This window comes from Gallinula chloropus, assembly GCF_964237585.1.
Source record: "Gallinula chloropus genome assembly, chromosome: 2".
In the NCBI taxonomy this organism is placed as follows: Eukaryota; Metazoa; Chordata; class Aves; order Gruiformes; family Rallidae; genus Gallinula; species Gallinula chloropus.
Genome location: NC_140086.1, coordinates 121,774,801 through 121,788,020, shown reverse-complemented (window position 1 = coordinate 121,788,020; position 13,220 = coordinate 121,774,801). Strand labels below are relative to the sequence as shown.

Here is a 13,220-nt window from a genome sequence, read left to right as displayed (position 1 = left end):
AGAACAAGGAACATGCATAGTGGGCACTGAACAAGTAACAGGTGTGGATGCTGGTTTCTCTGCCTTCCCATTACGAAACCAACTGACACTGAAAGCTTCAAAGTTGTTACTACTGCTTCAGTGATGGATTCTGAGTGAGTATTCAAGTTGCCATTACTTCTCAGCTATTGGGCATCCATGTTATGATGACTTGTATTAATTAGTAAGCTATGTACAAAAGCCACCTTTAACAGGGAGGGTAGGTTCACTAATGAACATCTTGGACACATTCCTAATACAGCATGTAAAGACTCATTTCTGTAAGCAGGTGAAGGAGATTGTTATTGCAATAGATTCAATACATTCTGATTACTTTAAATAACAATTTATTTATCCCTAATAATTTATTTCCTGTTTTGATAAGCTTAACAATTTTTAAAAATTTAAAATCTGTTCTAAACAAACACATGTAAAGTTGGCCCAGCAATCTGAAGTCCCTTGAGCTGATAAACATCACTTCTCAAATATAAACACATCACATTTTTAGTTGAGAATTTAATGCATATTTACATAAGCTTCATTTTTGCTTTGGAAGCAGCACAAAATAACTTTAACTCTCACTATGAAATATTTGAACTTAATTTTAAAATAAGTTAAGTTTGAAAAAGATCTGACATTTGAAAATATTTAATATATTCAGGACTTGAAGTGTTGCATAATAAATCCCAAGAAACTATTACTATTTATTCATCATTACTATTTATTCATCATTACCTAGAACTTACTGCTACAGAGGAAAGCATTTTACGTACTCTCCATGTCAGCATATGATACCAAGTAACTTAAAATATTCACATTGCTGGCATGACAGAATGTTGTAAAAATAATTTACTGTACAATCCACTTTTCTGAGGTGAGCCAATGAATTTTTTTCATATGACTCAATTATTGCCATCCTCCACATACTAATATTCAAGGTTAGTCTTTATTTAAATGATGTATTTTTAAAACATCCTGCCATCTGCAAAAATGTCAAGTTCTGTTGTTTTTAAAGAAGAGTGACTAAATTAGCAACACTTTGCAGTACCATCATTTTGACAACAGCAAATAGCTAAAGTATAGAATGTCAGAAGCAACAGTAATGCATACTTGAGTGATGAAGATAATTTTGTGCAGCTGAATAAGAATCTGCTGAACAGGGTCACTGATCTGACGCACCTTCCGTTGCGATACAGCAATTCCTGCCGATGCTGTAGATGACAACAGTAAAATCAGGAGGACAATTCATTTCGTTGCCTTAATATATTAACAGCATGCACAGTTTAAAGGCTGTATGTGTAAATATTAAGTTTTAGTGCATAGCTTGTTTTTCCAGTACTGTGAGGAACTAAAAAAAGGATAATAACTTTTAAGTTTCTAGATTATCTAAGGTAATGGATAACAGGTTTCAAAAGAAAATCCCTTTCTCTCATTAACTTATACTGTTGCACAAAGAGAAACAAAGCATTAATATAGCTCATAATAATAATAAAAGTTATCTCACATTTATTCTAAAGGAAATTTATAGATACAATTAGCAGAATTTTAACTGGTTTGGGTTTTGGTTTTTTACCTAGACTAATATATCTGGTATTTGTTATTCATATATTTTGATGTTAATTTAATTTTACCATAAAAATTAGAATATAATGTCTGATGTGGACAATTTGGAGAAGAATTTTATTTAAATATATTTCCATGTTGCCTTATAGTGATGTGTGTTGCCTTATTACTGCTATTTTTTGTTTCCAGCATCTAGCAAGAGCATATTTTGAAAGAAACTTCAAATTTTTGTGCAAGCACAAAGTTACCTGGTCGCAGTCTTGATCTCAGGCCATCAATATAATTTCTACTATTACTAAAAAAAAGAAAAAAAAAAAAAAGGTAGTTTTACTTCTGTTTGGTATCAATAACTGCAAAGGAAATATCAATATTCCCTGACTCCTCCTCACGTTTCCTCTAGAGGAAGTCTGTCCAAACTCTGCCATTTTTATTTGTGTATTTATAAGTCACATAACAGCTGGCTTACTCTACAAGTTCAAAATAACATTACTTCTACTTAATAAAGTTACACTACACTCCTTTCACTGCTCAACTTTTGGCCTGGAATGTACAAAAAGAGTAGGGAGGATTTTAATATTTAAAACTCAGTAATCCACTAGATCACACATTATTTTGCATCTGTACATGTTTAAGTACATTTCAATTTACTGGTTTTATGAATGAAAAATATAAAAAACAAACTAGTTGCTCCTAGTGGATAAAAACAAGAGTAATAATGTTTACAGTACTAGTACGTGTAACTTGGAGAGGGAGGGAGGAAATTAAAAAGGAGGGGGGAAAAGTGTGCCCAGATGCCCAAAAAGGCCAATGGCATCCAGGCCTCTATCAGGAACAGTGTAATCAGCAGGAGCAGGGAAGTGATAGTTCCATTGTACTCCGCTATGTTGAGGCTGCGTCTTGAGTACTGTGTTCAGTTTTGGGCCCCTCACTACAGGAAGGATATTGAGATGCTGGAGCACATCCAGAGGAGAGAAACAAAGCTGATGAAGGGTCTTGAGCACAAGTCCTATGAGGAACAGCTGAGGGAGCTGGGGCTTTTTAGTCTTAAGAAAAGGAGGCTGAGGGGAGACGTTATTGCTCTCTACAATTACCAGCAAGGCTGCTGCAGAGGTGTCAGGGTTGGTCCCTTCTCTTGGGTGAGAAGCGACAGGACGTAACAAAAAAAAAAAACAAAGGAAGGAAGGTTTAAATTATATCTTAGGGGGAAGTTTTTTACAGAGAGAGTGGTGAGGTGCTGGAACAGGCTGCCCAGAGAGGTGGTGGATGCCCCATCCCTTGAGGTGTTCAAGGCCAGGTTGGATGGGGCCCTGGGCAACCTTGTGTAGATCCAGTCCTGGAGGTAGGTGGCCCTGCCTGTGGCACGGGGGTTGAAACTCTATGATCCTTGGGGTCCCTTCCAACCCAGACCATTCTATTATTCTATGAAAATTGCACCAGGGAAGCTTTAGGTTAGATATCAGGAAGAATTTCTTTACTCAAAGGGTTGTCAAACATTGGAATAGGCTGCCCAGGGAGGTGGTGGAGTCACCACCCTTGAAGGTATGTAAAAGGCGTATAGGTGAAGTCCTTCAGGACATGATCTAGAGGTGGACTAATCAGGGTTAGGCTACAGTTGGACTCCATCTAAAGGGTCCCTTCCAACCCAGGCGATCCTATGAATCATCACCTCAACATCAGAAATATAGGTCTAGATGTTTCAATGCTAGCTTCTGCTCTATACTCAATACAGACACTGTCCCACCCTGCAGACTGCACTGAGATAAACAGCAATGATTTTGGATACAGACAGGTGGGGAACTAAAAGAACCAAAATGATGTCCTGACAGACAGCAGCCTCAACAGCCCTAGCATGACAAGAATTTGTACATATTTTTTATGCAGTAGAGAAAACCAAAGTTTCAAGGAGTAGATGTTAAGAAAGTTAAGGAGATAGTTTTGCTAATATGTATGTGAGGGGCGGAGATGAAGAGAAAACAAATGTGCTTAACACTGTGACATTACTGACTGAACTGGGACTAAAGCCTCAAAGCTAATGAGTGATAAGATACAGATGGTGATATGCTAAGAACAACTTTGAAAGCAAAAATACAGTATTGCTTTTGAAGCAATAAAAAAAGCATGAGTCAAAGGATAGGCACAGGAGACGGCAAGGTTGAAGGTGAGGCTATAGAAATGTTTCTTGCAGCAGTGTTCTGAATGGGCATTTGAGTGACTAGAATGCATGTATCAAAACCAGGGAAGATACTTGTTACATGACAGCCTTATGAACCGAGAGCTTTAGCAGCACACATTGATAGGGAAGGCTGTATGTTAGAGGTGTCAGGCAGAACAGTGGGACATTCTGAGTGCAAGAACTTGGAGAGATGCACAAGTTAAAGTCGATGCACGGATGTCAAAGGGTTTTTTTGAGAATGATCAAACACAGCACTAACGGCTAGGACTTCAAGTACAGGTAATTAAGACATTCCATTTAGTAATATAGTATTCAACTCTATGGTCAGAAAGATATCTTACAGAGATGAGCAAAAATTCAGCATAGACAGAAAGAAAAATTATCTGGTGTATATAGCTAAATTTATCATTTGCAGCATGATTTTGCAGGTATTTCAGTCAGTAGGCATCAGAGGTGATCAAATGAATAGATAAATCAGTATCTTTCTGAATGGTCCTTAAGAATAGTTTCAAAAGATAGGGAAAGAATTAGAAAAGGATAGAGTCAGGAAAGCGTGATTTTAATATGACAAAGATAATGCCAATGGTAAACAGCAGATTAAGAAAATAAAGGAACTATGACTTATTCTAAGTCACTAAACAGCTTAATAAGATTTGCTACGGTAATATTCATTAAGTAAATAACATTTCTGAAGAAATAACAGAAGAAAAAAGGAAAGCCTTTTAGAAGGAGAGAGGGGATGGCCATGCCTTATTCTATTTTGGTTTGCTTCTATTTTGAAAGAAATGAGGACTCCAGAATTTCAAAAATAGGTATTTGTGTTTCTATAGAAGGTCTGGAGGAGTTCAAAGGGATGCCTCATTATTCTGCACTATCAAATGCACAAACACATTTTTCTATGGAAAAACAGCTGCTTCAAAATGCAAACCCAGGATTTGGCTAGCCAGCCAATGTCAGTTTAAGCTGATGTACCAAAGTCTACTTTTACTTTTTACTTTAATGTAAAGACTGTTTAATGCCTGTCTTTACTCACATAAAGCTTCTGTGTGCAAAACCCTCAAACAATATCTTCAGACTGTCTAGGCTAAAATAAAATTCAGTTGTATTAATAACAAAGGAAATGTTTCATGAAGGAAATCATGCAACTGTTCCACTGTGAAATGACTAACTGCCATTGTTCATAATAATGGTCAATTACATAATCCATATTAAAATTACACATCGTACCTACCTAATCCGAGGTTGTCTTTCAGAACCACTAAAACTTTGTTTCATTATACCTGAAACAAATGCATCAATATTACCTCTTCATTAAATATATATATATACCTATACACATTAGTATTTTCTTTCCCCAGACATGGTGTCAAAATAACTTTTTAAAAAGCAGCGATAAACAAACTCCAAATCTCCATTTGACTACAGAGTTGCTGTTCAATGTATCAAAGATTTCCTTGCATCTTAACTAAAATCTCAGCTCCACAAAGGGCTTTAATACTTTTTTCAGAGTTTCATAGAAATTAATAACACAAGCTTACTAGATGTCCATAGGAGATGTATCTGGATTTGCATTAAATACCTACCTCAGTCACTGCTATCACTAGAACCACAACGTTGTGACTAGTCCAGATTTAAAAACTAGACTATTTACACGCTGTCTCAGAGGATCTTTGATGGGTCATTTAAACCTCATTCTACCAGAGTTTTATTGTCACCATTCTATTAGTTAATTATTCTAACTACTACATATACAATAACTTCTTAAATAAGCCCACTGATTTTAAGACTTTGAAGACAGGGTATACCCAGTTATTGGTCAAACATCTAACTCGCAATAAAACTGAACCCAAACTTCTGTATTATTTATTGCATAGAGCCAAAAGATGTGAAGAGGGAGAGGTAATGTTTGATTATATTTGTTATTTATGCACCTGGAAAGCATTGTTTTAAAGTAATTATTTGTCTTAAAACATTCCCATGAAAACATTCCTTTGATGGTAATTTTGACATGTGAGAACACTATCATACCAATGGTATCTCACTTTGGGAGGGTGAGAGGGGAGATTTTAAGCTAAACTTACATCAGTTTTCCCATTGTTGGTCCAGTTACAGTAGTTATATTAGTTCTAGTGCAACAGTAGAGGACTTTCCAAGAGCAAACACATTTCTGAGTGTCTTGAATCTTTTCTTTGCACTCAAACACACTTTATGTTATGGTCTGAAATAAAGAGCTTCTGTTTTTCCTAGTTTTCTGAGATACTCTGAATTGAAAAAAATAATCCTGAAGGAGGCTGGCATCTGTCACACAGAATTTACTTAAAAACCAAAAGAAATTATACATCTTTTAGACCAAATTTGCCTACCTAAAAGGAAGGCACACAGGGAACAAAAGTAAAAAGAAACATGGTTTTATTACTTGCTTTGTTTGGCAAAACAGATACTAAAACTCTGTTGGAGTTAGCCCAAAAGAAAGCTGAATAAGAGTTGTTGATTTATCAGAAAGCTTTGGATTGGAAAGGACCTTAAAGACCATCTAGTTCCAACCCCCCCGCCATGGCAGGGACACCCTCCACTAGACCAGGTTGCCCATATATGCAAATCCGTGTATTTAAAGCCCCATCGAACCTAGTCTTCTCTGGGCAACCCGTCCCAGTGCCTCACTGTCCTCTTTGTGAAGATTTTTTTTCCTGAATCTACCCTCCTCTACCTTAAGGCCATTACCCCTCACCCTATCACTCCATGCCCTTGTAAACAATCCCTCTCCAGCTTTCCTGTAGGCCCCATCAGGTACTGTAAGGCTGCTATATGACTTCTCTGGAACATTCTCTTCTCCAGGCTGAGCAACTTCAACTGACTTACAGAACAGTAAAAAAAACTGGGCACTTACAGAAACAAAGATACCCCGACTATTTTTAACACCGAGACTGGAAAATAGAAAGGAGAATACAGTGTCTAGAAAGTAAAGAATCCACTATCTAGAAAGAAAAGATGGCCTTAGGAAATAAAAAATACAACTGCCTATTCAAGTATCAGGTATTTTACCTGCTTAAAATGCAGATACAATAACACATGTAGAAGCTACAACTGAACCTGAATCATGTTGCTTGGGGTGAGGATTCTGAATGACAACCTCAGACACTGTTATAACAAAAACTATAAAATATTATGGGAATATATGCAAGAAAATCTATAACAAGACACTTCGCTAGAAAGCTAAGTTTGAACACAACTGTTTGCTAGAGATTTAAAAACAGCTACCCTTTCCAAGTATTCATATACAAAATTGGATTTGAAATGCTATACCCTTTGGCTGCTTCAAATAAATGGTTTCTCTATCAGTAAAAGGTTCATATCCAAATCTTCTTGATCATCTTGATGACTCACCATATTCGATTTCCTAATCTGCCAGTTTATGAGTGTATTTACAAATGCATGATATTTCACACCAAAGTGTGTGTCTCACCACTCACTGTACATGGCAGAGATGCAATATTTTCTGATTCATATGCTACAATTAGGATAATACTTATTAATGCTGAAAAAACCCCACGCATAACTCAAAACATCACTAAATATCCAACACCCATTTTTCAGACCCCTTTTTATTGCTTATTATGTTAGAGACCCACTCAGCAGCTACAATGGAGAGAGGAGTCTGTTAGCCACCACGAGACCACATTGGAATTATTTCTTCAATAACTTAGCACAAGTAGACTCAGACATCTACAAATCAAATATAACACATTCATGTGTATATACACACACCCACTGAGCACTAATGACTTCAGTTATAATCCTTAGTCCTTTTTATAAGAGTTTGCTAATCATACAAAGCCAGACAGGAAGTAAGTTGCCAAAGTCTGAAGAAAACACAGCTACCAAATAGCACTACAAACAGATGAAGTAATGTTATACTATATATTTTGAAGCCTGGGACCCTGAAACAGTAAAATTTGTTAATCTTCAGACAATTTCATTCCCTTCACCTTTTAAAAGTACAGTTTAAATCATCCACAGATTTTTTGCCACAACTTCATGGGATGAATGGGAATTTCAAATTTTTCTCAACTCTAGTACTAATCTTTTCCTTCTAGTATAAAAATGCTCTTTGATTTTCCCCTAAAAGAAACCCATCACATTTAATATGTAGATATATAGCTCAGAATGTAGCAGGTAGTTCACAGTGGTTACAGATGTTTCACATCTCTTCTTTTTTTAAAATTTTTGTATTTAGTATATAATCCAAAAAACGTATTACTTAACTCCCAACACAGCAGGGGCTTTCCTATCTGATTAACATAAATAACTACAGGCAGCATTAATGCTGTGTCTTGTCACATAATCCCTTCCTAATTTTAATCCCTTTCTAATTCAAATCTAATCATTAAGCAGTCCTTCAATTCCATTTAGGCTACTCATTGAGACAGCTAAAGCTTGCCTCTTCCAACTTTCTTTTTTACACCAACAGGGCAGTCTATTCATTTGCATAGCATTATTTTCACTGAAACAGAAGTTTTCACTCTGTGTTCCTTGTGTTCCTTATCAACACGAGTTATTTTATGCTTCAAATCCAAAACAACCTTCTTTGTCAAATTGGCCAATAATATTTTAGTTTTCATAGGCATTACTTCAGAATGCAGGAACAAGCTACACAAAGAAAACATAATGCAAATTGTGTTATACTGAAGATGCCTGCCACAGAGGTACAGTTTTCTTTTGCTTAGGGCTCACAACAGACAGTGAATCACAACAAATCCAGAAATACCCTGATATTTTAGAATAAAAACTTGCTTTCCTGTTAGAAAACAGTGAACACTTCATTATTTAAGGAATCTTACCAAAAGCAGACTCTTTCAGAAGACTCGAACTGGAGCTGCTAAAGTTGTCCAATATGTCCAGTTCATCATCTAATTCAGAGAATGTATCTGCACATAAAAATTAAAGCAAAGAAGCCTTTAACCCACCTCTGGCTAGCATAATGTACTCCTGACGTTTCTTTTGCTAATGACTACCTTTCTCAGAGTTCTCTAGAGTGCCATGATCCTCTACCAGGACTTCTTCATATGTTCTTCCCTCATCATTTCCAGATGCAGGTTGACAGCTTTCAGCTGGGAGGTCAGTATTCCCTGAGAATTCACTGTTGCAACTGGCTGTTCCACTGCTGCTGCTATGAAGACTCAACTTCTCGTTATGTTTCTAACAATAAAGAACAAAAAAGAAATGTTACATATTGTCCTTGTCCAACAATCATTAGCAGACCTGCAAATGGAAGCACCATTTGCGTGTACACACACCCACACAAATGCACCAGTTCAACTACTGATTCTAATTTCAGAGGAAAGCTTTCAAACTCTTAATCTCACTAAATTCATTCTAGGCTGTACATAAAAGGCATCTTTATTCTTGAGTAATATTATTTTCATAACAAGCGCTGAAAAGGAAAAAAAAATCCAAAACAAACCCAAAATGCCACACCAGAAATAAATACTGAACAACACACACACAAAAAAAAAGATTGGACAAAGACAGTAGGTTCCCAGATACAAGCAATAGGAGACTTAGATTCTTCCAGCTTAGATAACAAACAACTGATCAGTTCTGGACCACACAAAAAGTACACAACAGTCAAGACAGTAATAAAATATGAAGTGGACTTGATATGATGTGATGCCAGATAGATTAAGGCTGAACTGACAAAATGCAACTGACCAGCAATACTGAAGCAGAGCTAAGAAAATCAAAACAGGGAATATAAATTATTTGCCTGTGATATTTAAGTGCTGACTCTTGTCTGTAGCACAGGCTTCCTTAATGAGCATAAAATTCTGCCTCTGTGGCTGACAACGTCTATAGCTTTTCTGGAAAGAATAGAGACCCCTGATCTCTATTACTGTTTCTATTTTAATGCAGCATATGTTGAAGAGAGAGTGTTTTTATGATCTCTTTATATATTGTTCCAAGTCTTCCCATAGTATTTCTGTTGTGCACAAATAAATTCAAGCTTCTTTTTACTCTATCTTTTCAGATTGAAGTGTGATAAAGTAGAACAGGAGATAAATACTATACTCCAATTAAGCAAATTAGTATCTTTAATATTAAAGTATTTTCAGGAAATAATACATTCCTAAATAATTGTATTTTTACCAAGTGTGTCAAAGACAAGTTGGCCTGTATCTAAGTAAACATTCTTCAAAAGTTTTTCCCATTAAGTATTTTGTTTTCATTAGGATCAGCAGAATGGGCGCACTAGAAACCCCTCCTTCTTCAGAAACCAAAGTACACCCCTGAACACCGACTATACCACTGCCTACATAATACTCTGCTTCAATCACTTCCCCATCTTTTGTTCTATTCCATAAACTATAACTTATAAGAGGTGTCTTGTCAAGCTTACTCTTTAGATTTGGGTTGGAAAAGATTATTTTATTAAGTACAGGCCTCAGCTTATGGCCAGATGGCACAATAGCAGTGACTGTATGATGGCACAGCAAGGCAATCGCTAACGATTATTCTCCAGCTCACTTATCTAGTCTAGTGTAGTCATGGCCCATGAACATGCTTATTGTGCCTTGAACAGTCAGTGCACAATTACTGAAGAAAACCCATCCACACCCTTTCTACATCAAAGAAAACAAAGTGAAGAGAGAGAAGGATCAAACTACATGGACATTTCCAACTTAAAACCCTTTTCACATTTCCAGTACTGAAGCTCACATTCAAGTGACTAATTCTTAACAGTAACTTGTAAATCAGGTGGAGCTAAAAGGAAAAAGAAAAAAAAAAAAAGGAAAAAACCCCCAAAAACCTGTGGTTACCAATTGGTGTCAGATCTAACTGCCACATCAGGAAAGGAAACCTGCTTGAAATGAGTGAACTGAAGTCCATAAACCTCATGATAAAAATAATCAGACCTGCTAGAGAACCTGTTCAGAGATCAGTGAAATGTCTCCTAAAGCCTTAAAGCAGTTATATCAATTGTAAAGCCATAACCTGTCTATACAAAAAATCTGATCTATTTACATAGTATCTAGTAATACAATATTCTCTTTTAAGTAGAACACCTGAATGATTGTGAAAGACAAAGGTACACCAACTGGAGGAGGCTGGGATACAAGTTCAGTGGCACTTCTGATAAGCATTGGAGTAGGACCACAAGGACCTACATACAGATATAAGGATACAAAATCCATATTGTGGCTATAAAAGCATGGAGAAAGTATCCTCCAGAACCTTGAAACAACCATTTCCATATGTCTGAGAGACTTCTTTCAGATACATAGAAAGACAGATAATCACCTTTTGAAGAAACCTACTAAACAGTGGAATATTCAAGAAAACAATCATTGAAACATGAGTTTGGTTGATAAATATTCCTTTGATCTGTGCTCATACCACACTTGATTCTGGAGTTCAGCATTGCACAAATCCTTCTGGAGGCCTCATCAGTCTATCCATCTTATTTTCACATTTTAATCATGTGAAATAATCATGTTCCCTCACTGTTTACCACTTATGTTGAAACAAACTCTGCCTTCTAATCTAAACAAATAATAATATAATAATATAAATAAACAAAAAGAGTTCAAAAGGAAGTCTAAGGGGAAAAGAGTCCTTGTGCAAAAGTGCTCAAACTATGAACCAATACAATTTTAATCCAGGATTCATTTTTCTTTATAACTGAGCAAAAACATCTATGGAAACACTTTAAATTTGTGTCCCAGCCATTAAGAAAAACCTTTGTCTACAAGCTAAGAGTCTTCAGTCATATCCTGTATACCTATAATGTCTCTCTCTTTATTATTTACTATTGTAAAACTAGATACACTTCATTATTGGAAAAGTGAAACCTAAATTGGTCTTTTAAACTTCTAACTGGAATCTGATCTTTTATAAACTGAAATTAACACTGTCAAAAAAATAAAAAAGAAAAAAAGAAAAAGTAGGTTTAAATAAAATAAAGATATTTATCATTTTGTTAGCTCTGTTTTGCCACATTCCTGTCCAGAAGAATTAACTTTCCTGTCTTCAAGAAATATAGACCTCTCTAGTGGTATTTGCAAACAACATTTAATTAATCTCTTTTATTAGAGACAAGTAATTATAGCATTATACTAGTCAATACAATTTCTATTTCAAGAAAAAAAATATAACTACTTCCACTGTTAAGCTATTTGTAAAAAAACCTAGAAGATAGCATTAAAATAGGCAGAGAGAAAAAAAAAATCATACTAAACCAATGTAGTTCTTTCTGTAACAGGGTACCAGGACTTGTGCAGTGGGAACCAGAAGTAGTTGCTATTTATAATAGGTCTAGTATGGCTTTTGTCAATGTTTCTCATGACATTTTATTAAAAAAAAAAATCTAGGGAAGTGTGACCTAGACAAAAAAAAAAATCACAATAGTTGTCTGTATAATTCACCATAAAAATTGTTTTCAACTTGGGAACTACTTTGTGTGTTAAACTGAAAAGAGGTAGTGAACATAATTTTTCAGCATCCTTTTTGACCTTGTTCCAAAACCATTTAAAATTGTCAGTGAAGTAAAATGATGATCTGCATAATGAGACAGATAGACTGCCTACTGAACGCGCACAGACTGTGACGCATTCACATCATGTCTCTTATTACAGCATATACATCATACAGAGAGTTCTGTCAATACCAGTGACATCAAGTGTCAGAGTTTTGAGAAGCTGGAGAAACTAGAAGAACTTATGAAGTTTAAACAGGGAGAATGCAAACTTCTGTGAACAGGGAGAAATAAGCGTACAAATGCACAGACTGGGGAAGGACTGGTCAGATAGCAGCCCTGCAGGAAAAGATATGGTGATTTTGGTGGATCAGAAACAGAAAATGACTCATCAGTAAAGGTAAACATACTGGGACATATAAAGTAATGAATAATCTTGAAGAACTGTATGATCTTTCTACATGGCACCAGTAAGGTTCTCTGCTTGAGAAACGGAGTCAAGTTTTGAACACTACACTTAAAAAATGTCAAGAGACAGCAAACAAGTTGAGAATAATCAGAGGCCTACAAAACATCAGTAAAACTGATGGAATTCCACTATTTAGTCCAAAGAAAAAAAAATTACAGAAGGGAGATATAACAGACAGGAGAAAAATAACTCGTGTATTTCCACCGTGGGGAAGACAACACATAAGCAGCAACAAGTTAAATTATGTTAGAGTTTAAAACCACCTAACAGCAATCAATAGTGTAGCTATTGCATCCATCTGGGATCCTTCAGAGAAAAGGAAGTGTTCATATAGTATTTCACAGGTTTGAATGTCCTCAGGAAATGCAGTGTCCTGAGGACATTCTGAACTTCATGGTCTCAGAGCAATTATATGACACTTAAGCATGCTTCTGAAAATTTCAAGTGTCATATATATTTCATACGTGCACTTGCATATATCCATGTAATATCTCCTGGAAACAAGACATACATAAAGACATTCACTC

At 35.8% G+C, this 13,220-nt stretch overlaps 1 protein-coding gene across 1 annotated transcript in view; it reads right to left on the bottom strand.

The window, feature by feature from the left end:
• Window positions 1-13,220, bottom strand: part of NEK10 (NIMA related kinase 10) — a gene marked incomplete at its 5' end in the record, with an annotated part of 90,468 nt that overhangs the window by 16,109 nt on the left and 61,139 nt on the right. The window contains 5 exons of the mRNA XM_084280378.1: window positions 1,129-1,229; window positions 1,830-1,867; window positions 4,986-5,034; window positions 8,593-8,679; window positions 8,767-8,950. Of these exons, the coding sequence (XP_084136504.1) occupies window positions 1,129-1,229; window positions 1,830-1,867; window positions 4,986-5,034; window positions 8,593-8,679; window positions 8,767-8,950 (459 nt within the window). The remainder of the gene's footprint in view (window positions 1-1,128; window positions 1,230-1,829; window positions 1,868-4,985; window positions 5,035-8,592; window positions 8,680-8,766; window positions 8,951-13,220) is intronic.